The 19791-nt window shown below is 43.7% G+C and overlaps 1 protein-coding gene across 1 annotated transcript; it reads right to left on the bottom strand.

Moving 5' to 3' along the window:
- Nucleotides 1-2307: 2307 nt before the first annotated feature.
- Nucleotides 2308-18837, bottom strand: LOC101086878 (zinc finger protein 426). Its single transcript, XM_023244958.2, has 8 exons — nt 18124-18837; nt 14267-14333; nt 11110-11207; nt 10528-10613; nt 9782-9908; nt 8437-8517; nt 7831-7913; nt 2308-6664 (listed from the first exon to the last, which is right to left on the bottom strand). Exons 1-8 carry the CDS (start codon nt 18137-18139, stop codon nt 5399-5401), a joined length of 1824 nt encoding a protein of 607 aa, XP_023100726.2. The 5' UTR covers nt 18140-18837; the 3' UTR covers nt 2308-5398.
- Between the last annotated feature and the right edge of the window lie 954 nt (nt 18838-19791).

A 19791-nucleotide genomic window follows, 5' to 3' on the forward strand; every position in this document is an offset into this window, starting at 1 on the left:
CACATAGTTACAGAAAGTCCTTCATCTCTCAGCTCCGTGTAGGCTACTTAATGGTCTGTTGGCTCTATCTGCAGGCAACGGGGCTTGCCATTTGTGTCTCCATAACTGAAAGAGCAAACATCTCTTTAAGAGTGTATAGACTGTTTTCATAGGTAAAAACTGTCTTGTATGGGTCCCTGGACTGATGGGTTCTACCTCCAGAATCATAGTCAAGTGGGGTTGACACCAGTCACATGGCTGCTACTGGGTCTGCATTGGAGTCTGTCCTATACTGTCCCGTTGTCAGGGCCATCATCCTTTTTTGGACCCTGGTCAAAGGTCGTCCCTCCAAGACCTTGGCCAACACCAAGACAAGCACTCTCTTCAGGGTCCAAAGATGGTGGTAGCATTTCTAGTTGTGCGACTAGGCAGGCACAAATGGCCCCAGACCACAGCTGAGAGGGCCTGGAGCCAATTCACAAGGCTACTTAGGGCCCACAGCCATGACCAGGTTCTGCAGGCCTGCCTCAGGGGGCACTGATGGGCCAGTCTCCCCCAGGGTCCCAGGATGGGCAGGACTCCTCCTATATTGTGGCCTGGTGCCGGGAGCTGGGTTGTGGGCTGCTTTAAGATCTGCAGTCAGACCAAGGTTAGTAGGCCTGCCTCCAGGCTCACAGATGGACACATGTCCTTCTGGATTCCTCTGTGGGGAAGACCACAGCTAAGAGAGGCTTCAGGTGGGGGGCGCCTGGGTGGCTCAGTTGGTTGAGCTTCCGGCTTCGGCTCCGGTCATGATCTCATGGTTTGTGAGTTCAAGCCCCAAGTTGGGCTCTGTGCTGACAATGACAGCTTGGAGCCTGGAGCCTGGATCCTGCTTCGGATTCTGTGTCTCCCTCTCTCTCTGCTCCTCCCCTGCTCGTGCTCTGTCTCTCTCTCTCTCTCAAAAATAAGTAAGCATCAAAAAAAAATTTTTTTTTAAAGAGAGGCTTCAGGTGGGTCACCGGCTGGCTTGCTCAAAGTCTGCATCTCAGAGTGAGGTCAGCAGGCCTATTACCTGAGAGGCATGGCTGGATGTTTCCTTCCAGGGCCTGAGTGATGGTGCTGGTGACAAGGCCAAATGGGGCTGTAGCAAAGTCCACATGACGACATGGCTGCTTCCACATGTGTAGCTGGAACCACAGCCAGTGAGCCGGCCATCTGGGCATAGGTGTCCCTTCTCAAAATGACCCTCCCAGTTTGTGGACTCTACTCGGGTTTTGTAGTCTCCTACCTGGATTCCAAAACTTCCACAAAGCACTTTTGTTCATGGAAGGCTGACTGATTATTGTTGCTGTGGGGGGGGGGGGGGGATCCAAGTGGGGACCTCATATTCTGCCATCTTGTGGTCCCAGGAATTTCAGTGCATTAATCTTAAGGAAATCTTAAGTTAACTTATCATATAACTAGATCAAAGCAAAAGATGGCTAAGCCAGTAGTATCCAAAATGTATGTGGTCACTTTTCAGCCTTTGCTGCATTTGGTGGTGAGTATGTGTGTTGCAGGAGAGGAGAGAAGCAGGCTCTCAAACTGGAGTATGTCCTTGTTTATACCTGCATCAGTACAGACCAATGGACACACGAGTAAATCTGACCTCTGATATTCTGTTACCAGTGAGGTGTTCTGTAGGCTCCTCAACTCACCCTTTCCAAGATTAAACTGATGTTTTATCCTCCCCACAATTTTCTTCCTCTTATTGCCATCAGTGTAAAAGCTAACACTATCGACTCTAGCACCCATAGAATTTTTCTCCAGCGGTTGTCAGGCTGGTTTGGCCCCCTATGCAAAGGCAATGTCTAGTCATTTTTAGTTATCACACGTATGTGTTGGCACCTAGTGGGTAGACAACAGGGATCTTTTAAAAGTCTACACTACACAGGGCAGCGCTCACAAGAAATTATTAAACAGACCAGAATGTCAATATTGAATTTTTGAGATTCTGTTCTAGACTGTTCAGGGCTAGTATTAAAAGATTTCTCGAGGGGCACCTGGGTGGCTTAGTCAGTTAAGTATCTGACTTTGGCTCAGGTCACGATCTCGTAGTTTATGCATTTGAGCCCTGTGTCGGACTCTGTACTGACAGCTTGGAGCCTGGAATGTGCTTTGGATTCTGTGTCTCCCTCTCTCTGCCCCTCCTCAACTTGTGCTCTGTCTCTGTGTGTCTCTCTCTCAAAAATAAACATTAAAAAAAATCTTTTTTAATTAAAAAAAAAAGATTTCTCTAAAAAATCCCAGCAACTGCCTATTACCTTATTACAGAATTAAAGATATTATCAGAAAGGAATCTCAGTCTTTTCTTCTTGTTACTTTTTTATTGTGTTTAAATATCTGTAACAAAATTCACTATTTTAAACACTTAGGTGTACAATTCTATTCTGTTCACATCAAATACATTGTGTTTTTTTTCTGTTTTTGTTTTGTGCAACCATTACCGCTGTTTCCAGATGGTTTCATATTCCCAAAGGGAAACTCTACCCATCACACACTCATTTTTCATTCTTCTTTCCCTCCACCAGCTGCCAATCATGCAATGAGAAAAGGAGTTTCCACCTGAGGTCCCGGGGCATATCTTAAGGTAGCAATGATGGAAAATAAAGGTGCAATTAAACGTGGATAAGAAAAGAGGGATTGATAGGAGGATGACAGAAGGCAAAGAATGAGGCAGTATCTCAGACTTCTCCTATGCAACATACTACATAGAAACTCCTAAGCAAACTACCACTCAAATCACATTCCTACACTGGAAGTTGAAAATCACATCCCTGTTTCTATGGTAGAATCCATTGCAATCACAAGCTATTGGTGGGAAATGGGGTAAATGAGAAGATCTCTGTAAGAAACATCATAATTGCATGAAATTATACATGTAAAACAGGATGAACAGTTTTGACATGGCAAGGACTTTAATTACAACTGTAGTAGCCTTTTCATGCCCCTTCTTCATGTGAATAATGCACCCAAATAAATGCACTTGAAGAGTATCAACATTTGAGAGGGCAGTTGAGGAAAGCAGGCCAGCACTTGATGGAAGTGTTTCACATCTAATGTTGGCCACGTCAGGAATGGCTACAGGAAATCTGACCAAAGAATTCTGGAACCGTAATTAGGGAAGAAAGGTAACAAAGGAACTACTAAAGAGGTTGTTGAGAAACAAATACAAAGACAAATACAAGCACGTCATGGGTGCTCTGGGAACAGAGGAAATGAAGTTTCTATTACAAGAGAAAAATAACCACAAGATTTAAATCCACAACATTTGCATTTGGGGCCCACAATATCCTCTCGGTTCTGAGACCAGTGGCCCATCAGGGCCCATCTCTCTTAGGTGAAGACTTCCCAGGGCCCCCATCACATCCTTTTCCTCAGGCTGTAGATGAAGGGGTCCAGCATGGGGGGGTACCACAGTGTACATCACTGAGGCAATCAAGCTTCTCTGGGAAGAATGGTTCCAGCAGAACTGAACTACACTGCCAGGCTTCTCCCATAGGAAAAGGAGGTCACAGCAGTGAGACCCACCAGGCGGAAAGTGCTTTGCATTTCCCCATCTAGAAGACATTCTTATTAAGGAAGAGACAATCAGACTACGAAAAGAGGATCCTAATGAGACAAAAAGTCGGCAAGCGTGGTTATTGACAAACACAGATGTTACTGATGAGGGTATCAGATCGTTGGAATGAGGACAGGTAGGTTTTGCAATAATCCAATGATGCCACCGAAGGCCAGCATATTCTATACTGCAACCCACACGAAGCAGTGAAGCCTACACCCCCACCTACACCCAAGAGAATCACTTCATATCCCAACCTCCTCCAAACATAAACCTAAGACAAATGTGCCCAGGTCACTTCTGATCAGGATCATCACTACATTTGACTCGGCGTGTACTCCACTGGTTTAAACCCAAACGAACATGACATTAAGCTGCTGTGGCCTCCGAGGCCACCCACAACAAAAGTAAAGGCTGCTCAAGGGTCACGAGTGTATGAATGTGTCAACTCAGTACGGAAACAAGGTTCTGGTGGATTCTGCGTCTCTATCCAAAGGTCAATTTGAAGAACTGCCAGTGGTGGCAGCAAGTACTGCAGATTATCAGGACTTGCCATGTTCACAAGGTTCTCTGTCTCCCACATATGAAAGGATGAGAAACTAACCAGCAAGTCACGTGCCAGCTGCAGCTATTTCTAAACACAGGCAAACAACATGATTGGTTTCTTCCGGGTTGTGGTGATCTAGGAGCTCTGTTCCCCACCTCTCCGCACACTGAGATTGAAAGTATTTTCTAACCCAGTACTGGGTGTGTAGCTCTCTTTGCAGAGCTATGAAATCTGGGTGTATAACCCTCACCATTTCTAAAGTCTTTTCTGACCCAGAAAGATCAGGTGTGAGACAGAACCAAGAGCATTTTCAGGAAATTTAGAGACATATACCACCCCCACACCTTCACCTCCATGAGGCACCATCAGTGGACTCTCTGAGCAGTGAACTAACTACTTCAAATGTTCACCGTCTTCACAGTATTAGACAAGGTCCACGCGACCAGACAACCCGGGTGGCTTGAACAGCATTAAGTCTAACGGTGGTAGTCTCACTTGGGACCAGGCTGCAACCAAGGTGTAGAAACTAGACTAGCAAAACTCTCAGGGGCAGGAAGCCAGACCCTTCCCCAAAATGGTCAGGGCAGAGTGGCACATGTTCATAACAGATATATAAACCCATCCTATAAGCGGAGTTCCACGTCTCTTACATTTAACCACTTCACTGTGTTCCTCCAGCGTGCTCTGTAGGAGACTGGTTGCCTTCCCACACTGCTTAACTTCACGGGGCATCTAATTAGTGAGTTTTTTCATGTATTCAGTGGGACACCTGGAGACTTTTCCACATTCCTCATATTCATACAATTTTCCCCCAGTGTGGTGGTCATGTTTTTGAAATCAACTGGGTAACAAATTTGGTCACAATTATTCTGTACATAATCTATGGTGCATTTTTTAGGTGTTACGTTGTGACCATGACGTGAAGGCTTTCTCCCACTCCTTTATGTCTAAGGGGTTGCTCTGCGGTATCAGTTTTCACACATGGAGTTCGGCTTGAGCAAACGGTGAACGCCTCCCCTCCGTGTGTACCCTCAAAGGGCTTCTCTCCAGTGGGACTTCAAATGTGTATTTGCAGTTGTGGAAGTGGTGTAGGCTTTCTCACATCCCGTACACTCACAGGGCTTCCCTCTACTGTGAGTCTGTATACGCTTGTGAAGGCTGGAGGACCAAGTGAGGTCTTTCCCACATTCCTTACATCAACAGGGCTTCTCTCCAGTGTGGATTCTTAAGTGTTGAATCCAGATGAAAGCAGCAGTGAAAGCTTGCCCACAGTGCTTACATTCACAGGGTTACTCTCTAGAGTGATTTCTCAAATGGCTACGAAAATAGGAGAAAGTCCTAAAGGCTTCCCCACATTCACCACATTGAAAGGGTCTGTCTCCAGTGTGAGGTCTCAAGTGTTCATGAAGATACGAGGAACTACCAAGGGCTTTCTCACATTCACCACATTCATAGGGCTTCTCTCCACCGTGAGTTCGTAAATGTTTTTTAAGGACTGAGGGCCAAACGAAAGCTTTCCCACATTCCTTACATTGATAGGGTTTCTCTCCAGTGTGAGTTCTCAAATGTACACTAAGTCGTGAGGAATTAGTGAAGGCTTTCCCACATTGTTGACATTTGTACGGCTTCTCTCCAGTGTGAATTCTCAAATGTTCGTTAAGAATTGAGGAACTACTGAGGGCTTTCCCGCATTCCTTACATTTATAGGGCTTCTCACCACTGTGAGTTTGAACATGTTTACGAAGGACCGAGAGCCAAGCGAAACGTTTCCCACATTCCTTACATTTATACGGCTTCTCTCCAGTGTGAATTCTCAAATGTTCATTAAGAACTGACGAACGACTGACGGCTTTTCCACATTCCTTACATTTATAGGGCTTCTCACCACTGTGAGTTCGAACGTGTTTACGAAGGAGCGAGGGCCACTGGAAGTGTTTCCCACATTCTTTACATCGATAGGGTTTCTCTCCAGTGTGATGTCTCAAATGCACATAAAGACGGGAGGATGTAGCGAAGGCTTTCCTACATTCACTACATTCAAAGGGTTTTATTCCAGTGTGAAGTCGAATGATGTGATTATTGAGGCACTTGGAATCTGCATAAGATTTCCCACATTGTTTACATTCATGGGGTTCTTGAGTGTGTGTCTGCACATGCTCAGTATGGCCTGCTGAGAAGACTGAAGCTCTTATAAACGGCTTCCATTCATCAAAATCTCCTCCAGTGTGAATCCTCATGTGCGCCTGAAAATGGGAATGATTAATGAATGTTTTCCCACAGTCGCTGCATTCCAAAGACTTCCCTGCCAGGCTGGTTCTCTCATACATGATAGGTGGAGTCAGGCGCAAGATTTTACCACACCGATTCAACTCAGAAAGCTTCTCTCTAGTAGAGTTTTTCTTTTGAGGAGTAAGGAAGCCATTGTGATACGGGTTACACTCAAAAGCGTTCTCTCTATTTTGAGTTCTCACGTGTGTCTTAAGGTTGAAGTGCTTCCTCAAGTCTTTCCCACTTTGCTGACAGTCAGAGAGTTCTACTCCATGGTGGGTCCTCTCCTGTTGATGAAGGGATGAAAGATGATGACAGCGTTTTCAGACTGATGATAAGTTTCAACCTTAGAATGCTAAAAACATGATAAGGACTCTTACCACTTTTATTACATAAATACAGTTCCTGTTGATTTCTTTCAGGTTAAACCAGGGAATTCCTCTGCCAAAAACTGATGCCATTATTCTACTCTCGTGATCATTCCAGTAAAAATTTATTTATTTATTTATTTATTTATTTATTTATTTATTTATTTTTGTTTGTTTGTTTGTTTTGAGAGCGTGCACGCGAGTGTGAGCAGGGGAGGGGCACAGAGAGAGGGAGACACAGAATCTGAAGCAAGCTCCAAGCTCTGAGCTGTCAGCACAGAGCCCAACTTGGGGCTCAAACCCACGAACCGGAAGATCATGACCTGAGCTGAAGTTGCACGCTCAACTGACTGAGCCACCCAGGAGCCCCTAACTTTTTTTTTAATGTTTATTATTTTTGAGAGACAGAGTGCAATCAGGGGAGGGGCACAGAGAGAGGGAGACACAGAATCTGAAGCAGGCTCCACGCTCTGAGCTGTCAGCACAGAGCCCAAGGCAGGGCTCAAACCCATGAACCGTGAGATCATGACCTGAGCTGAAGCTGGACGCTTAATAACCGACCGAGCCACCCAGGCACCCTTCTAGTAAAATTTCATGAAAATGTTTAAAGACTCAATGACAAGTTATATCTTGGGGAATGTGTACTTGTGGTATCGAGGAATCAACAATTTTCAAAACAGATTTAGATTATAAACCCTAAATCATCATATTCAGAGTATCTCTGCTTTGTCTTTGGTCAATGCCATTTGTCTCAAATATCTCCAAACTGCACTGAGTTTTTATAACAGAACTACCAATCTTTTTTGAATGCAGAATAGAAGAAATATCATAAAAAGGGGTGTCTGGGTGGCTCAGTCAGTTAAGCATCAGATTTCAGCTCAGGTCATGATCTCATGGTTTGTGGGTTCAAGCCCTGAGTCAGGCTGACACTGTGGAGCCTGCCTGGGATTCCCTTTCTCTCCCCTTCTCTCTGTCCCTCCCCCGGTCGCTTGCTTTCTCTCCCTTAAAATAAATAAATAAACTTAAAAAAAAAAAAAAAAGAAAAAAAAAAAAAAAAGAAAAGAAATATCTCAAATCAGTCTTACTTTTTGTATTTCACTGGCTGTTTTTCCTCCAAAAAAATCCTGGTGAGATTCTGACCCTTTAGTCTGAAGTCCTGTCTCCCATTCTGAAGTAAAACAAAGACACAGATTCAAACATCTGTAGAAATAAACCATAGGCTAAACAATCTTAAAAGAAGACTCAGTTTTATTTTCATATTAAAATTAGTGAAATAAGAAAGAAAAAAGATTGCATCAGTTTGTTCATGGGAAAAATACAACGAAAAGTGTGTGGGAACACACTTTAGTGGCTTACTAAAAAATAACTTTCTGAAAACCAAATATGATGTGAAACTATCAAAATATTATCCAGGTAACAATATTATCAAGTAGACACATGAAAACCACGTGGACAAGGACACGCCAAAGATAAACCTGTAGAAGAACCAGGTCATTTGTGACATCACAGAAATTTTCAATAGAAGACTGAAGGAAGTTCAAGGTATCCCAAAACATCAAAGACAAATGGCTTCAGCCCTGAGACAAAATGTATCTTAAAAATGTTACACATTAAAGTTGCAAAGATGTCATACCTCAGATTGACCAGTGACATGCTTCTCATTCACCAGTGATGTCTGTCACCACACTCACCTTGCAAAATACCCTGCTCCACTGCCCTTAGCTCTTGTTGTTCCAACCAAGCGATCAGCTTAGGTTTCGACAGTTGATATTCTGTCCACAGGAAAAGGTACGTTAATAGGAGAGACTCACGCAAGAGATCACAAGGCTTCTGATGAATCCAAAACTATATTTCTTTTTTTTTTAATGGTTTCTTATTTACTTTGAGAGACAGAGAGAGCACAAGCAGGGGAGGGGCGCAGAGGGAGAGGGAGAGGGAGAGGGAGAGGGAGAGGGAGAGGGAGAGGGAGAGGGAGAGGGAGAGGCAGAGGCAGAGGGAGAGGGAGAGGGAGAGGGAGAGGGAGAGGGAGAGGGAGAGGGAGAGGGAGAGGGAGAGGCAGAGGGAGAGGGAGAGGCAGAGGGAGAGGGAGAGGGAGAGGGAGAGGGAGAGGGAGAGGGAGAGGGAGAGAGAGAATGAATCCCAAGCAGGTTCTGCACCGTCAGCACAGAGCTGGATGTGGGGCTTGAACTCACGAACCATGAGATCACAACCTGAGCCAAAATCAAGAGTTGGACATTTAACCAACTGAGTCACCCGGATGCCCCTAAAACTCTTATTTCTAATGAAAGCAGTGAAATTATTCCAAAGGACCAAAAAGGCAAATGCTCCCTTTCTGTGACAAAAAATCATTATCTCTGACCCCTGAAAGCCAAAACAAACGTACATATATATTTAAAAAAAGCATAAGACATTTATTCAAATAGGAAATAAAGAAGGGGCACCTGGGTGGCTCAGTCGATTAAGCATCTGACTTTGCCTCAGGTCAAATCACGGTCTCGTGGTTTGTGAGTTCGAGCCCTGCATCAGGCTCTGCACTGTCAAAGCCTAGGATTCTCTCCCCGCCCCCTCCCCACCCCCCTAACTCTTTCCCTACCTTTCTCTCTTCCCTCCCCCTACTCTCTCTCTCAAAATAAATAAATAAACATTAAAAAAAAAAAAAAACCCAAAGGAAATAAAGGAGATAAGGAAAGGAGATCTTCCTTTTCTATGGGGAAATCACTAGAGCAGTGGTCTCAAACGTTGGAGCGCATCACAATCGTCAGGATAGCTTACTGAACATAGAAGATGGGGCAACAACCCCAGCTTTATAATTCAGAATGTCAAAAATGGAGTCTGAGAATGTAAATTCTTAGCAGAGCGATGGTGTTACTGTGGGCCCTATGGCCACATTTCCAGAATACCCACTGCAGGTTACAGCCCATTAGTGCAGGGACTATGCATCTCCTATTTCCAATTCTGTTTCAGATTAGGCACCACCAAGCCTGGAAACACATTAAGTACATGATCCATATCAGGAATGGTGGCAGCCTTACTTACCTACTGTGACCAGGTTCTGGTAGTTCTCTAGCATCACGTTTCTGTATAGGTTTCTCTGAGAGAGGTCCAGTAATATCCACTCCTCCTGGGTGAAGTCCAATGCCACGTCGTCAAAGGTCACTGCAATCTAAACCATCACACCGGGGTTGGCCTAAGAAACATCCCCACCAACGTTCACCAAAAAACCCCAAAGGAACACGTTTTTTCAGGATGGGAGACTCAATACCGATGCAGGGTCATGAGATTATCTCATGGTTCTGTGGTCCTAGGTACTCTTCTCTCGATCTAGACTCACTCACTGCTCCTCTCCACTCATATGGTTTTAATGTCACATTTTAAACTTGAGTTTATCTCAGCATAACCAGAGTAGGAGCTCTCTTCTTATTTCCCTCTATTGCAATAGACTTCTGAGCACGCTACGGATTCTCGATAAACAGCATAAAATGACTGAATTCTTTAAGAAAAGGACACTTACATCTTACCATGTCAGAGCACACAGCAAGGCGGAAGCCTGCACTTGAAATCCTTGAGCTTCAGGATTGATTACTGAAATACTGAGACTATTTTTCACTGTAATCCCTTTGCAATGAATTTCCACTTCCAGGGAAGCTTCAATTCGGGACTCAGTCCTTGCGTGGGGCTTTATTTGCTTTAGGAAGCTCAGGACGTAGATGTGCCTAGAAGGAATGTGTCCACCTGGTAGATGTAAATATGGCATTCTGTTGATTGATGTGATTATTTCTTACCTGATGATAATTTTTCAGCCAGACAGCCACCATCCTTTCTGCCTCTGTGTTTTCCTCATGAAGGGGAAAAGGATCTCTAGAAAGATCTCAGGGAAAAAATAACACTTAGGTTCTTAGAATGCAACACAAGCATATCTCCCAGAATCACCCACCTGAAAGTCATTCCATCCTATTCTGAGAGTCCCGTATATCCCTACACACTCAAGAAATCTCATGCAAATACACACTATTGCCATTAAACACCAGAGTAGCCCAGCCACACCTGAAGCCACAAAAGAATGTGCCAGACACACTGCCCATGTAGAAAGGGGCCACAGTCTTATTTTGCAGGTATGGAAACCCAATCCCTGGGAAATCTGATTCTTTATTTGCCCAAGATAACAGAACTCATCAATGGGATTATGCAGCACCAACTCCCAAAGCACACACACCAGGAAGCTGACTTAGAGAACAGCATTCTCTGGCAAATTTTAGCTCTAATGAACCAGCAGCCTAACTGCTTAGGCCCAGATCCCTGGACCCTATATTGTATAGGGGTTACATTTCAGAATCCTCTGAAAATGAGAATCAACAATGACTTACCATGGGTCAAATCAATGGCTGCCATCCTGGGACACTGATGGTGAAATCTGCCTGATGCGAAATCTGATGCCAAGATCACTTCAGTGCAACTTAAGAATCTAAGTAAATATGGCAATTTTCATTACTCTTGACACAGGGTTAACTGGAGTCCTTTCCACATCAATCATTAATCAGCAAGCATTACTAATCCATCAATCAAACATCATACATTAGCTCTCTCTCTGCAGATGATATATGTGAGATTCACTAAAAATGGTATAATCTGTGGTATGAAAGTCAATAACATCGATTACAATTTCCTGAGGATATGTGACACATTTTCTCACTAGGAGCTCTATGTATATCTGCTCACTTAATTATCATAACAATTCTCTACAATAGGTATCATTAGCCCTACTTAATAGCTGATAAAATTAGAGAGAACACTAATCATTTGTCCAACACCTTCCAATTAGTAAAAAAGAGATCCACAATTTAATGTAGATAGGCTTGTCTCTAATGTTTGATCTCCTGAGGTTCTTATTCCCAAATAATAATCAGACATCATTTTAGACTTGCATTGTCCATTTTGGTAGCCAGCAGCTACACATGCTATTGAGTACTTGATAGGCAGTTAGTAAAACAGGATTTTAAGTTTTATTTATTTTTATATTTTAAATGTAAAACTCACTTGCAGATTCACTTATTAGAGAACTTAAATATGGTTGGGTAAACTTACATCTACTTTCTCCACTGTATTTATTACACGATTCAAACACATATCAAGTACATGTCACAAAAATTTTATGTCCAATGAATTCTGACTACTTGGTATGACGAAAAGAATTTAAAATCAATTTTTATATGGGTTACATGCCGAAATATTTTGAATAGATGGGATAAAGTGTATCTCTTTTTTTTTTTATTACAGGTATAGGAAAGCTTTGCTCATATACATGACCTACACATTTGTATTTCCATTGGACAGCACTGGCCTAGAATACTGCTGGATAGTACACAGAGGATAAAAATGAAGTGTTCTATTTGGTTAACACCCTTGGGCTTCATTTGATGGAGCTTAGAGTGGCTTGGAGCTCTGAACCTCCTCTTAAGTTATCATAATGGGCTTATTCCTTCATTCTTTCCACAAATAATTAAGAAATTGTGGTCTTGTGCTAGGCACTAAGTAGAAAACAGTGACATATACAGCAAATGTCCCAGGGCTTAATGGCCCAACATTCCAAGGAGACAAGATACTCAATTATAAATGGATTCATCCAATCATTGTTGCAAAAATTCAAACAGGTGAGAAAATCGAGTATCCTATATACAAACACAAATGTATACACGAATATTTTGGATTTCTTTTGGGCAAGGTAAGGACAAACAAGGCAAGTAACCATAAGCTATTCTAAATAACCCAAAAAGATAAGAAAAATAATGGTGGAAAGGTTTTATTAAACTCAGAAGAGGGGCGCCTGGGTGGCGCAGTCGGTTAGGCCTCCGACTTCAGCCAGGTCACGATCTCGCGGTCCGTGGGTTCGAGCCCCGCGTCGGGCTCTGGGCTGATGGCTCGCAGCCTGGAGCCTGTTTCCGATTCTGTGTCTCCCTCTCTCTCTGCCCCTCCCCTGTTCACGCTCTGTCTCTCTCTGTCCCAAAAATAAATAAAAACGTTGAAAAAAAAAATTTAAAAAAAAAAAACTCAGAAGACATTACAAGTATTCAACAGCCTCAGTGGGTCCTAATTGAGGCTCAGTTCAATTAAGGTTTATGGACTTCCTCTCACCCCGGCAAAGGAGCAATGCCCAATCAGACACCTTCACACTGGTCTATTTAGAAGTCTTCCTGGAGAACCTCCTTTTCCTATTATCACTTCTGTTTTTCACCAAGTTTTTATGTCATTTTTATTCCTTTTTTTTTTTAACTTTTTTTAAATGTTTTTACTTATTTTTGAGACAGAGAGAGACAGAGCATGAGCAGGGGAGGGGCAGAGAGACAGGGAGACACAGAATCCGAAGCAGGCTCCAGGCACTGAGCTGTCAGCACAGAGCCTGACACAGGGCTCGAACTCACGACTGTGAGATCACGACCTGAGCCGAAGTCAGACGCTTAACTGACTGAGCCACGCAGGCGCCCCTTTATTCCTTTCTTAACAAGGCTTCCTACTCACTTTATCTTTTAATCTGATACAGTTCAAAGGATAACTCCTATGTTAAAAATTAATAATTCTTTAATAAATTAAACACAGAACAGCAGCCCAAATGCTGATCTACAGAATGCTATCCAAGTGATGACAAACACTGGAAGTTCCAGTTTCATTACCATAAACCAAAATAACCCTCACAACCCGAGATACTTCATTCTATCCATGAAAAGACCAGAACCCTGAAATTACATGCTGCCACCAATACTGCATCTCAAATGCTTCGTACAGATTGCACTTACTGCCAGGGGTCTCAAACTGAAGTCCTTTGGGCTGAACAGACCCAAATGTGTTTACTTTCATGCCACACCTGTACATTTTTCCTTTTGGTTTTTCTTTTTAACTGAGATATAAGTGCTATGCAATGAAATGCGTAGATCTTAAGTATTCTGAGGATGAGCTCTGACACTTATGTTTAGTCGTGTAATGAGCAGTACAAGGAAAATACAGAATATATTCATCTCCCCAAAAAGCTGTCTGACAGGAGCATCCCCTTTCTTTTGGAGAGCTCTTTGCATATTAAGGGTAGCATTACATCTGCTTGAAGAACATTATTTTCCAGTACATGTCACGGGGCCTGGCTCATTGAGGGCACCCAGTGATTGTTGACCAAGACCACTAAGCTACTTTACATCACTTAATGTGTCTCCATCTAGATTACACTTAAAGAACAGTCTCTAACAAAGTATATACCCCAAGTGTTGGGAAATGCAGTTAATTGTTCTAGAAATACAAGTGTATGGGGATCTCAGTCTTCTGAGCACTTACCCACCAGCCAGGAATGTCTGCAAATTGAACACTTATTTGCTGTGGATACTTGGCTTGTCTGCATTCCAAATGCTTGCCCAATGCCTGCTGACCACCTCTGCCCCAGGAAACCCAGCCAACTTATTCACAAGCAATGGACTGCAATGATACCTTCACAAATAAAATGTGACCCCAGTCTTGGGGAGAAGGCACCCCTACAAATCTTACCTTATTATTCTGTTCAGTTCTAGGATAGAGTGCTCTTTACATCTTTGTAAACTCTTCCCATGTAGATCTAGAAATCAAGGAGAGATTTTTGTCTCCTGATCATACACCCAGACTTATACAAAATTGAGACGGACAGTGACTGCAGGAGGTACACTGGTAGAGATAAGATGTGGATGGGGCGCCTGGGTGGCGCAGTCGGTTAAGCGTCCGACTTCAGCCAGGTCACGATCTCGCGGTCCGTGAGTTTGAGCTCCGCGTCGGGCTCTGGGCTGATGGCTCAGAGCCTGGAGCCTGTTTCCAATTCCGTGTCTCCCTCTCTCTCTGACCCTCCCCCGTTCATGCTTTGTCTCTCTCTGTCCCAAAAATAAATAAACGTTGAAAAAAAAAGTTTTTAAAAAAAGATGTGGAGATTCATCAAGTGTGTGATTTCATCAAGCCTTTGTTCTGGAGCCAGGAGCTAAGCTCCCTGACAATGGGAAAGCCATTCAGCTGCGTTATGAAAATCAAGCTATCACCTGTAGCTCATTGTGAAGATAGGCAAACAAAAGCACTTGCTTGGGAGTCCAAGTAAATGCTATGTTTGGCTGCTACCTCACTAGTGATGAGTACAAGGATTCTTATGGCTGGACTTGCACACGAAATGACATGCTCAGATTTACTACGACAAGCTCAATTCAAGGTCTGAGAACCAGAAAGCTTCAAGACAGCTCTTAAAAAGCACATTTCTTGTGGCCACAAGACTCACACTGTTGAAAATCAAACATGAAATTTAATTGCACAGGTAAAAATAACACCACAATTAGAATGGCTGTCTCAACTAGTTGTTCGTGTGAAAATTAGGGCACTGATGAGGAATGAGTACTTGAAAACTGGAATGGGGGCATCTAGTCGGACCAACAGGAAGCTCACAATCTTGAATGCATAAGACACTGACTCTCCCATATTAGGGAATTATCCTGCCCTTTCGTTTCTGAAATGAGCCTTCTGCTTAAAAATACTGAGGAAAAATCTCATTTGGGTTAGAAGTCTTGGAAGCAAATGCTCCTCCTCAAGACCCACCCAAACTACGTGCTATGCCCCTGGTGACATAAGTAGTTCAGTTCACAATCCACAGTAACAGGAATACAACACAGTGCAAGATAAAATAGCTTGCACAACAAAATAGTTCCAACTCCAGTAATATGGAGAAGAAAGCTGGGTACCCTACGGGAGAAACAGTTGTAAGCATGCCAAACCTAGAAGGCTGAAATACAACAAATAAACTGGGCCAAATTCATTGACATGGGTGCGCTTTTTAGACAGTATGGGTTTAATACATTCTAGCTCATGGGTCTGGGGAAAGCTCTAACAGCTTAGATGGCACCACAGACTCATTGGTGACCCACATACCAGCAGAAAGAGTTCACATACCAGCAGAACTCCACAATAAAATGTGAAGGAGCAAATCCTAGGGAGATAGGAATGTTGCAACGGATTTATCATGTGTGATACACAGCCCCCATTCCCCATCCCATCTTGAGGGAACAGAACACTCTTTCCACAACTTTATTGAGAAACGGGTAAGTGGAGCACCTTCACCCTTGAAGCCTAAGTGGTTATTCTCCTCTATAGGTCAGGTATGATTGTAGGTGATATACCATCACTGAGATGGACTCCCTGATTTCAGTAGGAATGATGAGGACCCAGAGTAGCAGAAGTCAAGTAGGAAACACTTAATTACCAAAGACAAAGTGGGCACATGAACTGTCAAGACCAGTGAGAATGAAACAGGAAATCAGAATGCTTTGTCCTGCAGAGATCTTTAGTGGCTAACTAATCGGAAACTAATTAGTCCCTTGCAACGAAACAGACAGGCAGCCTATTATAGCAGAGGTCAACAAACTTCCTCTAAAGATCCATACAGTACATTTTAGGCAAAGCAGGCCAAATAGTCCCTGTGCTATATTGAACTCTGTCATTGTGATTTCAAAGAACCAATGAATACATTTAAGTTTGTATAAAGCTCTACGTACAAAAATAGCTGGAGGGCCAGATTTGACTCAGGGTCCGCAGTATGCCAAGCTGTGTACTAGAATTTTACTGGATGTCTGTAAGAATAAGTCTCTAATAACCAAAACTCTGACTTGACTCACCCCAGTGGAAAATCACAGCCCACTACCCAACTTCCAGACATTGACAAATTAAACTTAGAACCGCTTCAGCAAAGGATTTTGCACCATCACCACAATCCATACTATAAATCTTCATACAGATCCTTCATATAAGCATTCATGAGAATGACTATACACGGGGGAAAAGAAAATACTATTCCACACCATCTGTAAGATGACAAAGTACTAAGGATCCAATATATATATCACTGTGGCACCCCACCAAGTCAAAGTGGAGGCTGGTGGTAGATAACTTTTTAAAAAGTCTTAACTCCAATGAACTCAGATTAAACCCAGCTGCAGCAAGCTACGACTCTGTGGTTTTCTTTCCACAGTGTCTAAATGTGTAATTGCAATACAGACATGCTTGGCACCTGGCAGAATTCCCTTATCTCTGACCCATAGCGTAAGAACCATTATGGCAGGAAAATCTAAAAGGAGGATCCTGGAACTCCCCACCACTGACATAATCATCCAGAAATAATACAAACACTGCTGGGGGAACTGCAAAGACTAATGCCAACACCCAACGTACCCAAGGCCTGGAAGTAGGGGATTAGCCTTGAAGAAGTGAACGATGGACAATCACCTCAAGGCCAATTCCAGAAACCTAAACTAAACCTAAAATATACTGGGTTGACATGTTTTGTCTATGCTTGTTGTATTTGTTTATTTATGTGCATGTGTTTATTTATATATACTATATACTATATACACACACACACACTAGCCTTTCACTTTCCCTATGTCCTTCCTGTTTTGATTAATATACAAATTATTACAGGGTAACATTACAATTTAGTCTTTAGGTAGCTGATTTTCGTGGCATGGGCCTTACTGACGTACATTCCTGTGGTGTTTCAACAATACTCCCTTCTCTGATTTTGTAAGCAGCCAGTAACAGAACCCGGTCTGCTTTAGAACCTGGGATTTTAGAACCCCGGAGCCAGCTGCCCTTGCACCCCTGCTATGTACTACCTCTGTCCTTTCAGACAAAAAGTCTACTAACCCTATACTGAACCCAATTACCACTTTCTCAAATTCCAAGAAATAAAGAAAACATTTAAACACACCATGGAAATAAAATCACAAATAGCATTAAGTACAAGTTTTCAAAGAACATGTGACTCTTCCAAGTCAGTATTATGAAGAAAAAATGGCTCTGATCTAGCTTTATTTTTTTTTTTTAATGTTTATTTATTTATTTCAAGAGAGAACACACGCGCCAGCCGGGGAGGGGCAGACAGACGGGGAGAGAGAATCCCAGCAGGCTCCATGCTGTCAGCCCAACAGAGGGCTGGATCTCATGAGCTGAGTTGAAATCAAGAGTCTGAGGCTTAACCCACTGAACCACCCAGGCACCCCCCTGCTCTAGCTTTAAAGAGACTTAGAGACATAAAAACTTGTCATATAAACCTTGATTGTATCCTAGATCCAGAAACATCCAAAAACGTATTTTGAAACAATGTGAAAAACTTTAGATTTTACAGAGCAGATATTAGATAACATTTTTCATTTTCTTGGGTGAAATCAATGTATTATGGTTTTAGTAGCACAATGTCCTTATATTTAGGAGATGCGTTACTAAGTATTTGAAGGTCAAGCATCATCTACAATTTATTTCCTATTTACTCTCAAACAGTCCACTGAAAAATACATTTATCTAGAGAGAGCAACCACGCAAAATGCAAAAATGGGTGAACCTACCTGAACGCACATTCATAGCAGTAGTTGCTTACATTTCCTTCAGGTTTAAGATTTTATGAAAGAAAAATGTCTTTCCACTAAATGGAAAACAGTCCAAGTGCCCTGTTAATAGGAAATCCAGTTATTCTGAAAATGGAGTATTCACGCCTCCATTCTTTTCTCCCGGAGTCCCTGGCTTGCAACTTGGTGGGAATGGACAGGCTCAGGAGGGTCTCAGGAAAAGCGACGTGAAAACGGTTTCTCTTTAGTACAAAGACCAGTGGAGCACGTGTGTATAACTAGGTACTGAAACATGCACACTACACACATCCGAAAAAGCATATCACCTAAGACAGCGTGTCCCGAAGAAAAGACGAGCGCAGACAAAGCCACATTCTCAGATAAAACTGCCTCTTCCCCACCGAAAGGAAACACAGGCCCCGCTGAACCAACTTTCCAGAACGCTCACCGGCCGGGTCCCTGAGGCTGCGAGTAACGCGGCGGAGTCTGGGCCACTCCCAGCAGCAGAAACTCTTTTCCTTTGGGACAAAAGTCACAAAGGCCGCTTGCACACTGCAGGACAGGCGAGCACAGTGGCCACGAACACCCCGCGCACGCGCCCTCCCAGCAGGACCACAGCGGCTCCGCGCCAAAACCGCCGGCCTCAGCGGCCTGTCGGGCGGTCTAGGCGGATGCGAGCCGCGCGGCCCACCGCCGACCCCGACTAAAACCGAACTTGGACTCCCACCTCCTGCCTCCCTTCACGCCTTCCCCACCACGGCCGGCCCACGTCCGACAGCTACCAGCCCAACGGGCTCAACCCTGCGCCAAAAAGCTGCCGGAGACCCCGGCGAGCGCGTGACGCCACTTCCGCTTCCTGCCGGGAATCGAGGGGCGGGACTTCCACCTCAGACGGCCAAGCTGGGCTTCCCTTGAGCGTGGGCTTCGCGCTGGGCCTGAGGCCTGGATCCCGCCCGAAGGACAAGGCTGGGGCAGGAACCAGATTTGGGGGCGCGGCTACGGGCGGGGGCGGGGGGCGAGGCCAGTTCCCCGCAGGGCGCCAATGGGTTCACCCCACAGCCTGTGCAGTAAATGGTTTCCTGCCGGCCTCCCTGCACGTCCCTTATCGTTAAGCCCGAGAGTCCATCACATAGTCTGTCTACCGCATTCAAGTACATCCCCTCTCTAGGCCTTGATTTCCTCATTGTCATTTACGTTGGACACGACGCTAAACCCTAGTCGTTGATGCCTTGCTTTCATTGTTATGACAGTTCCTGTAAATCTTTCCTTTTTCTGTGTCAAATATGCATATCTGTTTTTGTGAGATCGCACTGATACCAGGCATTCTTCTCTTCAGGCATGGTTATAAAGTTGCTCCCCTAATCACGTTTGCTGTGGTTTTCATTGGATGGCCTTTGTGCAGGACTGTCACATCTACTCAAGACTTAGTGGAGGGGAATGGGAGGGAATGGAGGAAATGGGTGAAGGGGATTAAGAGATACAGTCTGAGTTATAAATAAAATAATGAAGACAAGAGATATAGCGTACCCATATTTGGAATATGGTCAATGTAACACTGTAACACCTTTGTATGTTGACAGATGCTAACTACACTTACTGTGGTGACCCTTTCATGATGTGTATGTATATCAAAGCGTTATGTGTATGCCTGCAACTAACCCAGTATTG

The sequence above is a fragment of the Felis catus genome, chromosome A2, assembly GCF_018350175.1.
Source record: "Felis catus isolate Fca126 chromosome A2, F.catus_Fca126_mat1.0, whole genome shotgun sequence".
NCBI lineage: Eukaryota > Metazoa > Chordata > Mammalia > Carnivora > Felidae > Felis > Felis catus.